Here is a 16,087-nt window from a genome sequence, read left to right on the forward strand (position 1 = left end):
TCCATCCCCAATATAACATCGAAGTCGACCATGTCTAAGAGCAACAAATCTACACGAGTCTCGAGACCCCCAATCACCACAACACAAGAACGATGAACTCGATCAACCACGATAGAATCACTCACCGGTGTAGACACATAAACAGGAATACTTAGTGAATCACTAGGCATGACCAGACACAGTGTAGAATAGGATCAAATAACACTGAAGCATCTCTATCACAAACCAGAACCATACCTGCACCTCCATCTCTAATACCGTTACCTCCACCTCTAGCATCTCTACCTCCACCTCTAATACCTCTACCTCCACCTCCAGCTAACTGAGCGGACTGGACGAGTCCCTCAATGAACCTCCTCACTCTCTTTCACAGTGGGAAGTATGACAAGAGCATGACGAGCTAGATCAATGAACCTGGTCTCATACTGAGTAACAGCCATAGAGCCCTGCTGGAGCAATCAATAATCTTTCCAACAGGTCTCGGCAGATCCAGACAAGCGAAAAGTAGCAAAATCGACCTCATTGGTCTCCACGATCCCCATGTCCCTGAGAACCTCATGACAGCTGTCTAGATAATTCCTGGGGACCCTCGGTAGATGCACCGCTGAATGTAGTAGTGAAAATTTGGCGAAACTTATCTAACCTCCACAAAGCCTCCGAAGACGTCGCTGATCTACCACCGGTCTGTGCTGTTGTCCGGCTGAAGAAGCGGTACGTGACATCGCCATTCGCGAAAGGACAAGAGTAGAGGTTTCAATTTAGCACAGAGAGAACAAAATCGCACGACAGGAAAGAATAGAAGTGAAACTTTTCCTAACTCTATAGCCTCTGGGGATAAATAAAGACGTCTCCGTACCGATCCCTCAGACTCTACTAAGCTTGTCTGTGAACTGTGTGACCCATGTAACCTAGAGCTCTGATACCAACTTGTCACGACCCAAAATTCCCACCCTCGGGAGTCGTGATGGCGCCTACTAGTGGGAGCTAGGCAAGCCAAACCTTAATTACCTTTTTCATTAACACATTACCTCTTTTAACAAATATCAGCAATCGCATGCAAACGATGGAATTTAATAATTAAGCGGAATTCTTAAATTAAAGAAACTGAATAAAAATGCGGAAATACAATATGAGCCTCTACCCAAGAACTGATGTCACAGTGTCACAGACTATCTAAGATTTAGTACATACAAGGTCTGAAGAAAAATACAATAAACTGTTTCTGAACAAAAGATAATGAAACAGAGGGAGACGCCAGGGCCCGCGAACGCCTGCAGGTCTACCTTGGGTCTCCGGGTGGACTGAAGAAAGCCCTCCAACTACTGATGTTGTCCAATACCTGGATCTGTGCAAAAGAGCACAGAGTGTAGTATCAGCACAACCGACCCTATGTGCTGGTAAGTGCCTAGCCTAATCTCGGCGAAGTAGTGACGAGGCTAGGACCGGACTACCAATTAAACCTGTGCAGTTATATAATATACAGCGGAAAGAAAAGCAGGAATAAAAAAGTAAAGATGGGAGGGGGAAACATGCTGCAGGGGTATACCAGTATTAACAGTAAATCCAGAGTAATCGTCTAAGAGCAGCTTAGAATTTACAGCGAACAAAAGAAACTAATATCCAAAATAAACACACTTGTATCAATAATTGTTGCGGCGCGCAACCCGATCCCAATATATAACAACACTGTTGCGGCGTGCAACCGGATCCATATCATTTAGCATTATTGCGACATGCAACCCGATCCAGAAATATCATTGTTGCGGCGTGCAACCCGATCCACATACAATATTGGTGCGGCGTGCAACCCGACCCACATATAGTATTGTTGCGGCGTGCAACCCGACCCACATATAGTATTGTTGCGGCGTGCAACCCGACCCACATATAATATTATTGCGGCGTGCAACCCGACCCACATATAGTATTGTTACGGCGTGCAACCCGACCCACATATAATATTGTTGCGGCGTGCAACCCGACCCACATATAATATTAACAACAACCATAACAAGAGTCCCGACAAGGGATCAATAAGGTCTACACTATACCGGCAATGAATTCGACAGCATAGGTAATTACGTCCCGACAAGGGAGAAACAGATATAACCAAACTTGTTACAACACCTAACAACCTCAACAATAACCAAACTTGTTACAAAACCTAACTACCTCAACTATAACCAAACATGTTACAACACCTAACTACCTCGACTATAACCAAACTTGTTACAACACCTAACTACCTCAACTATAACAAAACTTGCAACACCTAACCACCTCAGCTATAACCATAATACTTACCCAACACAAAGAATCATCAACCTAAACATCCGTATCAATTAAGAACACAATGCAAGGGAACCACAACTAAACAATAGCCCGGCAAAGGGGCAACATAATGATCTCTTCTCTTTCTCACTTTTACTTCACAACTCGAGCCAATGCTCCTCGAAGTTCTTAGATCACAATTTCTTTCACATGCTCTTTATATCATATAGAAGTCATCAATTAAGCATGGGAGATACAACAAAATCAAATATTCGCAATATAAAGACTCACGGTCATGCTAGACACCAATGTATAGATACTCGTCATCATGCCTATACATCGCACTCGACATTTAGCAAGTAGCAAATAAGACTCAACACATATTCCCTCAAGCTAAGGTTAGACCAAACACTTACCTCAAACTTTCACGGCCAAGTCAATCCACAACAACCGCTTTCCCTCTCGAATTCGGCTCCAAATCAATCAAATCTATACAATAATGACTTCATAACATCAATATAGGCTAAACAAATCAAACCCAATGCCTAATTATAGCTTTTCCATCATTCTTCCCAAAATCCCAAAAATCGACTCCGGGCCCGCTTGGTCAAAACACGAGGTTCGGACCAAATTCATATCGCCCATTCCCCTACGGGCACGAATATATAATTTATTTCCAAATTCGACCCCAAAACGAGGTCTAAATCAAGAAAAAGTAAAAAGCTCTAACTCTACCCATTTCCCCCAATTGTAACCCTAAATTACATGTTTTAGGCTTAACAATTCAATAGATATTGATGGAAAATGAAGAAAACGAGTTGAAATTTACTAACCCAAGAAGTGTTGGTGAAAGAGAGCTTCAATGGACGCCCAAGGACCTTGGAGAAGAAGGAGTTCGTGATATGATATGAAAATCCCGTCACTGTTCTGTTTTGGAATTAAAAATATAACTGGGCGAAATTGCCCTTCGCGTTCGCGGAAGGAAGGTCGCGTTCGTGAAGGGTAAACTTGGCAGGGCATCGCGAACGCGGAAAGGGAAGCGCGAACGCGTAGAAGGAAATGCTGGGGTTCCAGGAATTGGTCTATGCGAACGCGTGGGTACTGATGCGAACGCGAAGAAGGGACTTACAAAGCTACACGAACGCGAAGACATTATTGCGAACGCGAAGAGTAAAATTAGGCTAAGTCCCTCAGGGCCAGATAACTCTATGCGAACGCGAGGTCAAGGTGCGAACGCGATGAAGGAAAAGTCCAAAGCTTCGCGAACGAGGAAGAGGCGTCGCGAACGCGAAGAAGAAGTTGCCTGCAACAGCTGAAGCCAATTTCTGCAATTTTCCTAAGTTCGAAATCACTCTGAAACACCTCCGAAACACTCCCGAGCCCTCGGGGCTCCTAACCAATCACATGCACTAACTTAATCAACATCCTACGAACTTAACTGTGCGATCAAATCGCCAAAATAACATCAAAACAACGAATCAAACCTCAAAATCACTAGTTTTTCTTCAAACTTCATAAACTTTCAAATTTAGAGTTTTAAGTCCGAAACACGTCAAACGACTTCCAATTTCAACCAAACTTCACAGAAATATCTTAAACCACATATAAGACCTGTACCGGGCACCAGAACCGAAATACGAGCCCGATACCAACACGTTCTAACCAATTTTCATTTTAATTTTCTTTATGTATTTCAGAAAAATAATTTTACTCAAAAATTCATTTCTTGGGCTTGGGACCTCGGAATTCGATTCTGGGCATACGCCCAAGTCCCATATTTTTCGTTTACCCAAAATGTTGACCGTAATCAAATTTATTCATTTTTTAATATCAAATTTTAGCATTTTTCAGAGAATTTCATATTTAAGCTTTCCGGCTACGCGCCCGGACTGCGCACGGAAATTGAGGCGACTAAAAAAATGAGGTTTTCAAGGCCTCGGAAGCACGGAATGGGTAAGAAAACAGGTGATGACCCCCTTTGGGTCGTCACATGGATAGACAAAGAAGGCTCTTTCCAAAACGAAGGAAAAGTAGGTTATTCAAAATGTAGAAGCTGGATTCGAAATTTCTAATTATTGGAGACAATTCCTATAACATTTTATATATTAAATAAATAGAGCGCGTTGCTTTTGCTCGCTTGAAAAATAAAACAATATTTTCTCTCAGTCAGCTAACTCTATTTGTATTTAATATAGATAATAAATAGCTTTCCATAAAAGTTCAGAAAAACTTTTAAGTCTACAATTGGTTATATGTTATTTCTAGAACTAAAAAGGAAGTACTATAATTTGTGAAACATAAATAATGAAATTATAAAAACTTGAACAAATTTTAAATTAAATATAATGACTGGAATGATTGCTACTTTTAAGGTAGAATTTCTTACTTAATTTTTATTGAATGGCTATATAGAATCAACAATCTATCATTTTCTTGTACTTACACTTTTGTCTTTCACTTTTATTATATAGCTCAACACAATTTTATATATAATATTTATATAATTTGAAAAAAATTATACCCATTGAGACAGAATACACGCGCAACGTTTGTGTGGAGAAACTAGTTATATTAAAAGCATGAAGCCCTTAACTTGAAGGTTAAATTACCAAATTACCCTTTTTATTAAACTAAATATCCTATTTAATTTTAAAAAATCTAAGATATGTGTGAAGAAAAGCCAACACTTCAGCCTTCAAACACTTAACAGTCACAGCGCTTCATATAAGCTTGTAAGGCTTATGTGCTTAATTACTTTATTGCTTTTCGTTTTGACTTGTGAAGTTGTGATACAACAAGGGCAATACATGTCTTCAGGTAATAAAATATTATTGTAATTACTTATGATCTATCCCATATCACTGTTTATTTTTTCTTCTTGTTCTTATTTTAACCCTTGCTCCAGGTTAATTCGATTATGTATCCAAATCTTCCAACTATGATTTTCCTGTGCAGTCACAATTTTTTATTTTATTATTTTTCCAAATCTTTAAACTTTTGATGTAATAACATGTCATAGTAGCGTGAGGTATAGTTATAATTTAATCATACATAATAAGCATGTACGAGTTTTTGTTCAAAGCCTTAAGTTTTTGAATAAATTAAAAATTTTAACCTCGACAGTGACACTCGACAAATAAGTCATTGTTCGACTATCCATATTGATNCTATAGTCATAGTAGACGTGAGGTAGTAGTTATAATTTAAATACTATACATAATAAGACATGTACGAGTTTTTGTTCTAAAGCCTTAAAGTTTTTGAATAAATTAAAAATTTTAACCTCGACAGTGACACTCGACAAATAAGTCATTGTTCGACTATCCATATTGATCATTTAATTGGACTTTATACTTTCACATGTAAATATTAATTACTCAATTTTTTTTATTATATTTATTATTTAAAAATTATGTACTACATGACTCGACATAAACGTAAATATTGGTCCCATACGATTATGTATATAGTCGGACCCCTTGTGGATTTGACTATTATTGCTGCGTCTAATGCAAATAATTGTCGATCCCTTCTAAATAATCTAAATATCCTACTTATCCTAATAAGAATTATTTAATAAGAAAATATACTAGAATTAATATCTAAAATAAAAAAATAAAAAATAAAAAAAGTGAGAGAAGAAAACTGATATAACTAAAAGTGTCTCTTCTTGAAAAGTTGTGTTCCTTCAAGTCACTTTGCAATAGTATTATGTTTCAATAGAAGGCATATTTTAACCATATATTGGCTTAGCTATAATAAAAAAAAAAAAGTTTTATATGATCTCTTTGAAGGCTTTAATACATAAAGAATACGTTCTTCCTTTAATTGACAAGAAATATCTACTAGAACTTTTACTTATGTATATTGAGTTAGCTGGGATGAATGATAGCATAGCCTTCCTTAATGTCTCCTGCGTGTTACTTCTAAACATTTTTTGTCGAGTAGAAGTTAGTGAGAAAATAAAAGGAGGTGAATGACAGATAAATGGAACTTGTAGAAGTTCCTAGAGCATAGATATGTAAAACTCACTGGATCATATAACAAGTGTCCATACCCTAAAAATCATTAAATAAAAAAGTGATGCAACTATAGAAGCACATGTTTGGAATTACTGCAGTAGACGTATTTTATGTGGAGAAGAAGATGGATTCATATCAGAGAAACACAAGTGTCTGTATAGTTCAACTTTTGATATGGAAGAATCAAAACCAATTTAAAAATGTTTAAGAAAATGCTCTGAAGTTCATGATTCCCTTATAAATATGTACTAATGGATAGCAGTAATTATTGTTACGAGACATCTGTTGGATTAAATTTTTTGGACATTTTCACTTTCCTTATTGTTTTCTTCATTTTGCAAAATGGTTTCAACTCCTTATTTTGACATTTTTACTCTATTTCCATTAGATTACAATCATTATCCTTTCTGCTTATGTGTGTAATCAGGCATCACAATGTATGGAAGGTTGGATGAACATGTGTTGTATGCTTAGGAAAAATGGGAAATTCAATCTTTGGCTCCAAAATATGATTAGAGCAAAATTGAAGTCAGCGAATAGCAACCAACCTTGACAAGACAATTGATATTAGTATGGATGAAGGATACGGAGAATATCACAAATGGCTAGAAGAACAGAAATAGAGTTGGTCAAAGAGTATATTTTTATGATTTTATTCATAAAATATCTTAAGATTACACGAGAATTCTAGCTTTTGGTACATTTTAATTTATAAATTAGTATTCAATTAAATTAAATGTTTTCAAATATATATATGCATTAATTAATTTTTAATATATATAAATGCCTAAAAATGACATGGAAATTTACGTGCAACGCACATGTAGAGAAACTAGTATTTTAAAAATTAAACAAATGAATATATCTGTTACAAAATATTTAGTAAATGTGGATGTCCACTACTCCCACTACTTTCACCCATGATGTAAATTACCTCCCACTACTCATCACCATTATGATTGTAACTCCCACACCTCCATAACCCCTCCCCATGATCTTCCCCCATGATCTCAATTGTTAATGCCATGTTTAAGACAATGATTTTGTAACCTTCATATGTAATAGTATAAATAGAGGCATGAAATGTGAGATGGAATACACTTGAACACTTGATGAATCTCTTCTTCTCTTATTCTACTTATCTTCTTGTTTTATATTGTTACTTTGAGCTACAATTTTTAACAATATCATTATAATGACAATCAATAGTATTATTTTTCACATTTATACCCAATAAATTTATTTTATTGATTAACTATACACATATCTACTAAAAAAAAATCGAACGATATCTCCTACTACTTGAAACTGCTTGGGGCGGCTTGGCATATCCGCCCCTAATCATGCATGTGAATATAAGTCTAGATATGTGCCTTCAACCCCATGTTTGGGGATGGGTGGTAGGTTATTTTTTCATCAGTTGTGGGTTGCATGTGCCATAGAAAACTTTAATGTTTTGGTTTCTTCCTTGATGATTAAGGATGGATTAACTTATCAAATGTTCCCTTAATCACTTTCCAAAGAATGCCATAGCTCTAGATTTGGATAGTTCCATACATTGATGATGTAAATTTTTATAAATAGATCATCTGAAAAGCAATTACAAGTGTCTTTATTAATGAGCTGATCATCTGAAAAAATGAGTAATTCGTTAAAATCGATTAAATTACAATATCTTTTAAATTATAAATTGACTTAAGCTTTTCTAATTGAAGGCAGAGACAATATTCACCAACTATGTCCTCTACGTTCAGACTTTGATCCTTCTGTCTTTTTCCTCCCCCTCGCATTAAAATGGAGCAATTCCTTAATTCTTACGTGTTCGTTCATTTCATTTGTTGTCTCCTTTGATAGTATTAGTAGTTCAGTACTATTTCTCCAATAAGCTTTTCGTTACTTCCACCACATTTTTGTTCTCATCGATCAATTATTTGACACTTAGCTTTCGTACCATGTTCATGTGCATTCAAGGTCCAAACTACTTAACATTTCTTCCCTCTTTTTGTTTACATAACTTATCTCATGAATCTGGTGACTCAAAACTACTCTGAATCCATTTCTCCCATTAAAAGTCCTCCAACTTCTTCTTCACATGCAGGCTTTCCAACCATAATCGTCGCCATCATGGGTATATTGGCCACTGGTTTCTTACTGGTTAGTTACTACATTTTTGTCATAAAATGTTGTTTGAATTGGCACACAATTGATCTTTTGAGGCAGTTTTCTTACTCTGGAAGGCGTCGTGTTGAAGATCCATTAACAATTTACTCCCCTGCAGTGGAAAATCACGGACTAGACGAATCTGTAATTCGATCAATCCCCATTTTTCAGTACAAGAAAAGGGAAGGAAAGAATGCAATAATACTTGGGGAGAAAACCAGATGTTCGTGTGAATGTGTTGTTTGTTTGAATGACTTCCAAGACAATGAGAAACTAAGGAAAATTCCAAATTGTGGTCATGTCTTTCACATTGATTGTATTGATGTTTGGCTTCAAAATAATGCAAATTGTCCACTTTGCAGAACCAGCATCTCATCAGCCATAACAACTATGCTCCGTCAAGATCAATATCCTTACTTTGATAATTTCACAGGCAGAGATGAAGATTATGTTATAATAGAAATAGCAGAAAACAATACTATTCCTGCGAATCCAACATTATCAGGGCATTTCTTGATTAGCCCTACTTCTAGACAAATTGATCCGAAAATTTCAAGAAAGAAAACAAAAAAGTTTAGTCATGTTTCAAGCATGGGGATGAGTGCATTAACATAAGGAAAAAAGATGAACAATTTGCAGTCCAGCCCATTAGGAGATCTTTCTCTATGGATTCAGCAGCCAATGGACGACTTTACTTGATAGTTGAAGAGCTTGTACAGCAGCAGAGTAAAGTTCCTGATGTTAGTCCTAGTGAAGGTAGCAGTTGTAGCAGAGTAATTAAAAGATCAATTTTCTCTTTTGGACATTCAAGGGGTTCAAGAAATGCAGTTCTATCCGTTGGAGCGGTAGTGGCGTAGAGACAATGCCATATAGAGTACTCAAGTGTGTGACTTAAGTCACTTTGCTCACTACACTAGAAATGTTACAAGATTCAACAGTTTATAGTATTGAAAATTGTTTTTATTATCTTGTTTTCACAGTGGCAAAGGAGATTCAATTGAACCTCCTTTGAATCATGTAATTTTAGGCAGAGTAATCATGTAGAATTTGGTAATCTCGCTCAAATTGAACTCACCTTCCTTCACTGGTTCCGTACTTTTACAATTTCCACCACTAGACCACTCACCATTCTCAAAATGGTCTTGTGCCCGTAAAGAATAGCAGAAGAAGAGTATTTTTCTGGGACCTTCTGCTAGCCCAAGATCGTTAACTAAGATTGGAGGATTCAACTAAAGAAGAAGAAGCTTGAAAAGAGAAGAGAGATTCTTGAAAGGAGAAATTTGTTATTGAAGAAGACTTTCTTCAATTTGGCTTGATTACAAATGAACAAGACACCCCCTATTTATACTTGCCTATGGATGATTCTAGATATGATTCTAGATAATGTACAAGGAAGATTCTAGCAAACCTTATCTTCTAACAACACTCTAGAATATCTAGATGAGTTTACTAGATAACCTTATCTTCCCACAACATTCTAGAATATCTAGATGTGTCTACTAGATAAATATCAAGGATACTACACTAGGACATTCTAGAGAAGTCTATATTTTTCCCAAAAAACAACTTTATTTATTTTTTTCACACTCCCCCTTAAAGTGATTTTTAGTTTAGATCAATTTTCTGTGGTGTTAAAAATTTCCATTGAAATTCTCACGTTTGAACTCTTCTGTGACTCAGGTGCATGCCTAGAAGCTCCTTGAGGACTGGTGAACTTTTTGAAGGACTCTCAGATCCCGAGAACGCATTCAGGGCATTGAATCGGGCTAACAAGAAGGACAAACAGTTAAAACAAAAAGACCAACTCGAAATTGAGATGGATGATGTGGACAACATCAACGGAAAAATTAGGAATGATCGTGTTGACCCAAACAATGGAGTGGTAGCACCTCTTATGCCGGAAGCTGCTCTTTATGATTGGGCACAACCAACTACTGATAACATGGCCACCGCAATTGCAGTTCCTCAGATACAAGCGGAGACATTTCAGATTACCAACAACATGCTGCACCTGTTGCAGAATAAGGGGTTGTTCTCTGGGTCGTACATCGAAGACCCACAACAACATCTGAAGAACTTTCTATCAATTTGTGTCACTCAAAGACAGCCGAATGTGACTCCTGAAGCAATTAAACTATTACTGTTCCCATTCCCAATGACTGGGAGGCTCAAACTTGGCTGAATTCGCTCCCAATAAACTCTATTGCTACTTGGGAGGAACTAGTCAAGCAGTTCTTAAACAAGTTCTATCCTCCCAACAAAACTGCGAGGCAAATTGATGAGATATTGCAGTACAGGCAGAAATCGACTAAGACCTTGCAAGAAACCTAGGAGAGGTTTAAGGGTATGCTAGTGAAGTATCCACACCATGGCATTCCAGATCACATGTTGGGACAGAGATTCTATATGGGGTTGGCAGACAGTCTGAAGGCCAATGTAGATGCTTCAGCTGGGGGCGCATTCTTGAGCAAAACATTCACAGAGTGTAAGATTCTTCTTGACAAGATGGCTCAGAATTCAGGCTGGATGATGAGAGGTATGACACTCACACCAATAGTGCATTCTGTTCTTGACCCAAACAATTCAAATGCAGAAAACATAGCCACTCTCATGACCCAGATGAGCTTACTGACAAAGAAAATTGATGAGATGGGTACGAAGCAGGTGCACATTGTTGATACGACAAATGGAGGCTTATGCACTCCCTGCTTAAACCAGTCATACGTGTGCTCGTAGAGTGGAGAGAATGACAACCAGGGCTTCATAGAAGACATGAATTATGTCAATAATTTCAGAGGTTGGAGGCAAGGTGGGCAGCAATGGGGACCTCAGAATCAGCAGTACAGACCAAACCAGCCACAACACAACACCAATCCAGGGGGAACATGACCAGAAGGCCAAGTCGTGCCTTATCAAAGGCAGCATGGCTATAATTAGCAGCACCAGCAACAGTTGGCCTACCAACCGCCTCATCAACAGTAGGACAGTAACATGATAGAAATCAGGGGCATGCTACAATAACTCATTGGGACAAATGGAAAGATGCAAGAAAAGTTAGCTGCACATGATTCGGCAATCAAAGGCATTGAAACTCAATTGGGACAGCTATCTATGGCCTTGAACAATCGCCCACAAGGAACATTGCCTGCAGATAGAAACATCAATCCAACGGAGCAGAACCCAAATCAGCTAATGGCAGTGAGTCTCAGGAATGGAAGGGATTTAGACAGAGAGCAAGAAGTTGCTCAATCTAGGAGAGAGACAATGCCAACTACTTCAGTGACATTAGAGACCGACGAGTCAGCAGAGCTCACAGAGGTTGTAATTGAGCAGGCACATGTTGACAAGGGTAAGGAGAAGGAAAGTGAACAACTCTTAGAACAGGTGGTAGAAAAAGCTTCTATTAAAGAAAAGACACAAAGCAGTGGGCAAAGGTTGACTCCTGCACCATTCCCTCAGAGGTTGGCAAAGCAAAAGAAAGATGATCAATACGGGAAATTCATGGAAATGCTCAGACAAATTCAATTAAATATTTCGCTGATGGATGCTTGAGGGAAATGCCAGGATATGCAAAAATGATGAAGAACCTGATATCTCGAAAAATTGACTTCCAGGACCTGTCTACTGTAACTGTGACTCAGACCTGCAGCGCGGTACTGACAAGACTTGTGGCTAAAAAATTGTCTGATCCGGGTAGTTTCACTATCCCATGCACCGTTGGGAGTTATGCTTTTGTTAAAGCATTGTGTGACTTGGGAGACAGTATCAACTTGATGCCCTTGGCAATCTATACAAAACTGGGCATCGGCAGAGCTAGACCGACCTCAATGTTACTGCAACTGGCTGATCGCACAGTCAAAAGACCGATACGAATTTTGGATGATGTGCTTGTTCAAGTGGGGAAGTTTGTATTCCCTGCAGACTTCGTTATTCTTGACTGTCAAGTGGATGAAGAGATACCAATTATTCTGGGAAGACCATTTTTTAGCCACTGGGAGAGCATTGATTGATTGTGAGACTGGAGAGTTAAAAATGAGGTTGAATAATGAAGAAATAATATTCAATGTTCAACAGTCTATGAGGAGACCCAACTAATTTGTAAATTGCTCGCTAGTGGAGGTTGTGGATGTAATACTGCAAGAGGAGGATGAGACCCTTAATGTCAAAGATCCGTTAGAAGCCTGTTTGACGAATTTGGAAGAGATGGATGGTGAAGAGTTGGCGGAGTGGGTCATGGCCCTCGAGGGTCAAGGGTTCTGGAAAAGGGAACCACAGTTCGAGTCCCTGCGCTTAGAAGAAAGAGCAACACCACCTGCGAAACCATCGATAGAGGAGCCACCATAGTTGGACTTGAAACCGCTTCTAGCTCACCTCAGGTACGCTTTCTTAGGGCTTAATTCTACTTTACCTGTTATTATATCATCTGGTTTGATAGCTGTGCAGGTAGAGCAACTCTTATAGGTGTTATAGGAATATAAGACTGCTATTGGTTGGACCATGGCAGGCATAAAGGGTATCAGCCCAGCCTTTTGCATGCACAAGATTCTCTTGGAAGAAGGGCACAAACCTTCTAGAGAACATCAACGAAGGCTGAACCCGAATATGAAAGAGGTGGTGAAAAAGAAAGTGATCAAATGGTTAGATGCGGGTATCATCTTCCCCATCTCTGACAGCAATTGGGTCAGCCTTGTTCAGTGTATGCCGAAGAAGGGATGAATGACGATCGCACAAAATGAGAATAACGAGTTGATCTCGACTCGTACAGTCAGAGGGTGGCGGATTCTCATGGATTATCAGAAATTGAACACAGCCACCCGGGCGGACCATTTTCCCTTGCCATTCATTGACCAAATGTTGGACAGGTTGGTTGGGCGATCTCACTTCCATTTCTTGGATGGATATTTGGGGTACAATCAGATCTCAATAGCCCCTAAAGACAGAGAGAAAACATCCTTTACTTGTCCGTATGGTATCTTTGCCTTTCGGAGAATGCCTTTGCAATGAACCGGCTACATTCCAGAGGTATATGTTAGCCATCTTCACTATGGTTGAAGATATTATGGAGGTATTTATGGATGATTTCTCCATGGTGGGGGATTCATTCGAAGACTGTCTTCGCAATTTAAGAAGAGTGCTAAAAAGATGTGTGGAGACAAATTTAGTGCTGAATTGGGAAAAGTGCCATTTTATGGTACACGAAGGGATAGTATTGGGGCATCGAATGTCCAGTAAAGGAATTGAGGTCGACCATGCTAAGGTTGACCTGATTGAGAAGTTTCCACCGCCCACTTCGGCCAAGGCGGTGAGAAGTTTCCTTGGGCACGCCGGGTTCTATAAGCGATTCATGAAAGATTTCTCTAAGATTGCTAACCCTTTATGTAAACTCCTTGAAAAGGATCTGCCCTTCGTGTTTTCTAATGGTTGCAGGTTGGCATTTGAGGAGCTGAAGAAGAGACTGGTGACTGCACCCATCATTGTTGCACCCAACTGGGAGCAACCGTTCGAGCTCATGTGCGACGCAAGTGACTATGCTATAGGAGCAGTCTTGGGGCAGCGAAAGGACAAGCTGATGCACCCAATTTACTATGCAAGCAGAACGCTAAGTGGTGCACAGCTCAATTACACCGTGACAAAAAAGGAGATGTTGGCCGTAGTTTTTGCATTCGACAAATTCAGGTCGTACTTGATTAGTTCAAAATTTATTGTTTATACTGACCATGCAGCAATTAGGTACTTGATAACAAAGAAGGAGTCAAAGCCACGCTTGATTCGCTGGGTTCTTTTGCTACAAGAATTCGATCTGGAGATCCGTGACAGAAAAGGGACAGATAACCAAGTAGCAGACTACCTCTCAAGGTTGGAAGGAGCTGAAAAGAAGGTAAAGGTTGAAGATATAACAGAGACATTCCCCGATGAACAGTTACTAGCCGTGACAATGGAGGAGACGCCATGGTATGCTGATATTGCTAATTATTTAGCAAGCGGTATTGTACCTTATGAACTCTCTTCAATTCAAAAGAAAAAGTTCTTTCGCGATTGTCGGTCTTATTATTGGGATGAACCTTTATTTTTTAAAATATGTGTAGATAACATAAGCCGGAGGTGTATCCCCGATAAAGATCAACCTTCTGTTTTGCAGGCTTGCCATGCTTCACCATATGGTGGGCACTTTGGAGGAATTAGGACAGCGGCGAAGGTGTTGGAATCGGGCTTGTATTGGCCAACTAAATTCAAGGATGCCCATGCTTGGGTGAAAAGTTATGATGAGTGCCAAAGGACAGGCAACATATCTCGATGTCACGAGATGCCGATGACTACAATTCAGGAGGTGGAGGTATTTGACATGTGGGGGATTGACTTTATGGGGCCACTTGTCAGCTCGTATGGTAACAAATACATATTGGTAGCAGTTGACTATGTCTCCAAATGGGTTGAAGCTGTGGCTCTCCCAACAAATGATGCCAAAGGAGTGACAGGCTTTCTAAAGAAAAATATCTTCACGCGTTTTGGCACCCCGAGAGCTATAATCAGTGATGGTGGAACCCATTTTTGCAATAGAGCATTCGCAAGGCTGTTAGAAAAATAAGGAGTTCGCCATAAGGTTGCCACACCTTATCACCCACAGACGAGCGGGCAAGTGGAAGTGTCCAACAGGGAAATCAAAAGTGTCCTGACCAAAATAGTGAATGCGACAAGGACTGATTGGACAAAGAAGCTGGATGATGCATTATGGGCGTACCGCACATCGTTTAAAACTCCAATTGGTATGTCACCATACAAGTTGGTATTTGGAAAAGCATGCCATCTTCCGGTAGAGCTTGAGCATAAAGCCTTGTGGGCACTATGGCAGTTGAATTTAGATATGGAGACCGCAGGCACAAGTAGAGTCACAGAGTTACATGGACTCGAGGAATTCAGGTTCTATGCATTTGAGAATGCAAGATTGTACAAAGAAAGGATTAAAATGATGCATGATAAGCACATTCTAGATCGAAACTTCAAACCCGAAGATCTAGTGTTGTTATACAACTCGAGATTAAGATTGTTTTCGGGTAAGTTGAACTATAGATGGTCAGGACCATTTAGAGTTGTGCAAGTGTTCTCAAGTGGAGCTGTAGAAATTGAATCCGAAGATGGAACAAATAAGTTTAAAGTGAATGGGCAAAGGTTGAAACATTACCTTCGAATGGTCGAAGAGAAGGGGGATAAAGTTGTGATATCTTTGGAAGAGCCCCAATACGCTAGCGAAGAGAAATAATGAAAGCCTGCATCGTACCGCGACGTTAAATCAGGCGCTTCCTGGGATGCAAATGGTTTGTTGTAATTCGTCGTGCCGCCACGTTAAATCCAGCGCTTGTTGGGAGGCAAGCCAATTTTTGTGGTTTTCTTTATTTTTCGTATTTGATTTTGAATTGTGAAAATATTGACATGTTTATAGATGCTGCATGGATGAGATTTTGCAAATTGGAATGATTCTGGGTGAAGAAATCATAAAAAAAAGGGCCAAAAGTGGCTAAATTAGAACAGCTAAAAAAATGGCCAGCACTGAGCTCGTCTAAATCCGCGTCTAGTGCGAAGGCAGACGCGGCCCAGGCCATCCACACAAGAAAAAAACAGTAAAGTGGGGGCATCGC

At 39.1% G+C, this 16,087-nt stretch overlaps 2 protein-coding genes and 1 pseudogene across 2 annotated transcripts; all 3 read left to right on the forward strand.

Annotated features, from left to right (window-relative positions):
• Positions 1–7,988: 7,988 nt before the first annotated feature.
• LOC109209663 lies at positions 7,989–9,748 on the forward strand (annotated as a pseudogene).
• A 1,747-nt stretch (positions 9,749–11,495) lies between these two features.
• LOC109209660 lies at positions 11,496–12,797 on the forward strand. Its single transcript, XM_019372973.1, has 3 exons — positions 11,496–11,914; positions 12,007–12,452; positions 12,568–12,797. Exons 1-3 carry the CDS (start codon positions 11,496–11,498, stop codon positions 12,795–12,797), a joined length of 1,095 nt encoding a protein of 364 aa, XP_019228518.1.
• Positions 12,798–13,674: 877 nt separating this feature from the next.
• LOC109209661 (protein NYNRIN-like) lies at positions 13,675–15,039 on the forward strand. Its single transcript, XM_019372974.1, has 4 exons — positions 13,675–13,880; positions 13,991–14,129; positions 14,203–14,405; positions 14,550–15,039. Exons 1-4 carry the CDS (start codon positions 13,675–13,677, stop codon positions 15,037–15,039), a joined length of 1,038 nt encoding a protein of 345 aa, XP_019228519.1.
• The last annotated feature ends 1,048 nt before the right edge of the window (positions 15,040–16,087 follow it).

This window comes from Nicotiana attenuata, unplaced genomic scaffold (genome assembly GCF_001879085.1).
Source record: "Nicotiana attenuata strain UT unplaced genomic scaffold, NIATTr2, whole genome shotgun sequence".
Taxonomy (NCBI): Eukaryota; Viridiplantae; Streptophyta; class Magnoliopsida; order Solanales; family Solanaceae; genus Nicotiana; species Nicotiana attenuata.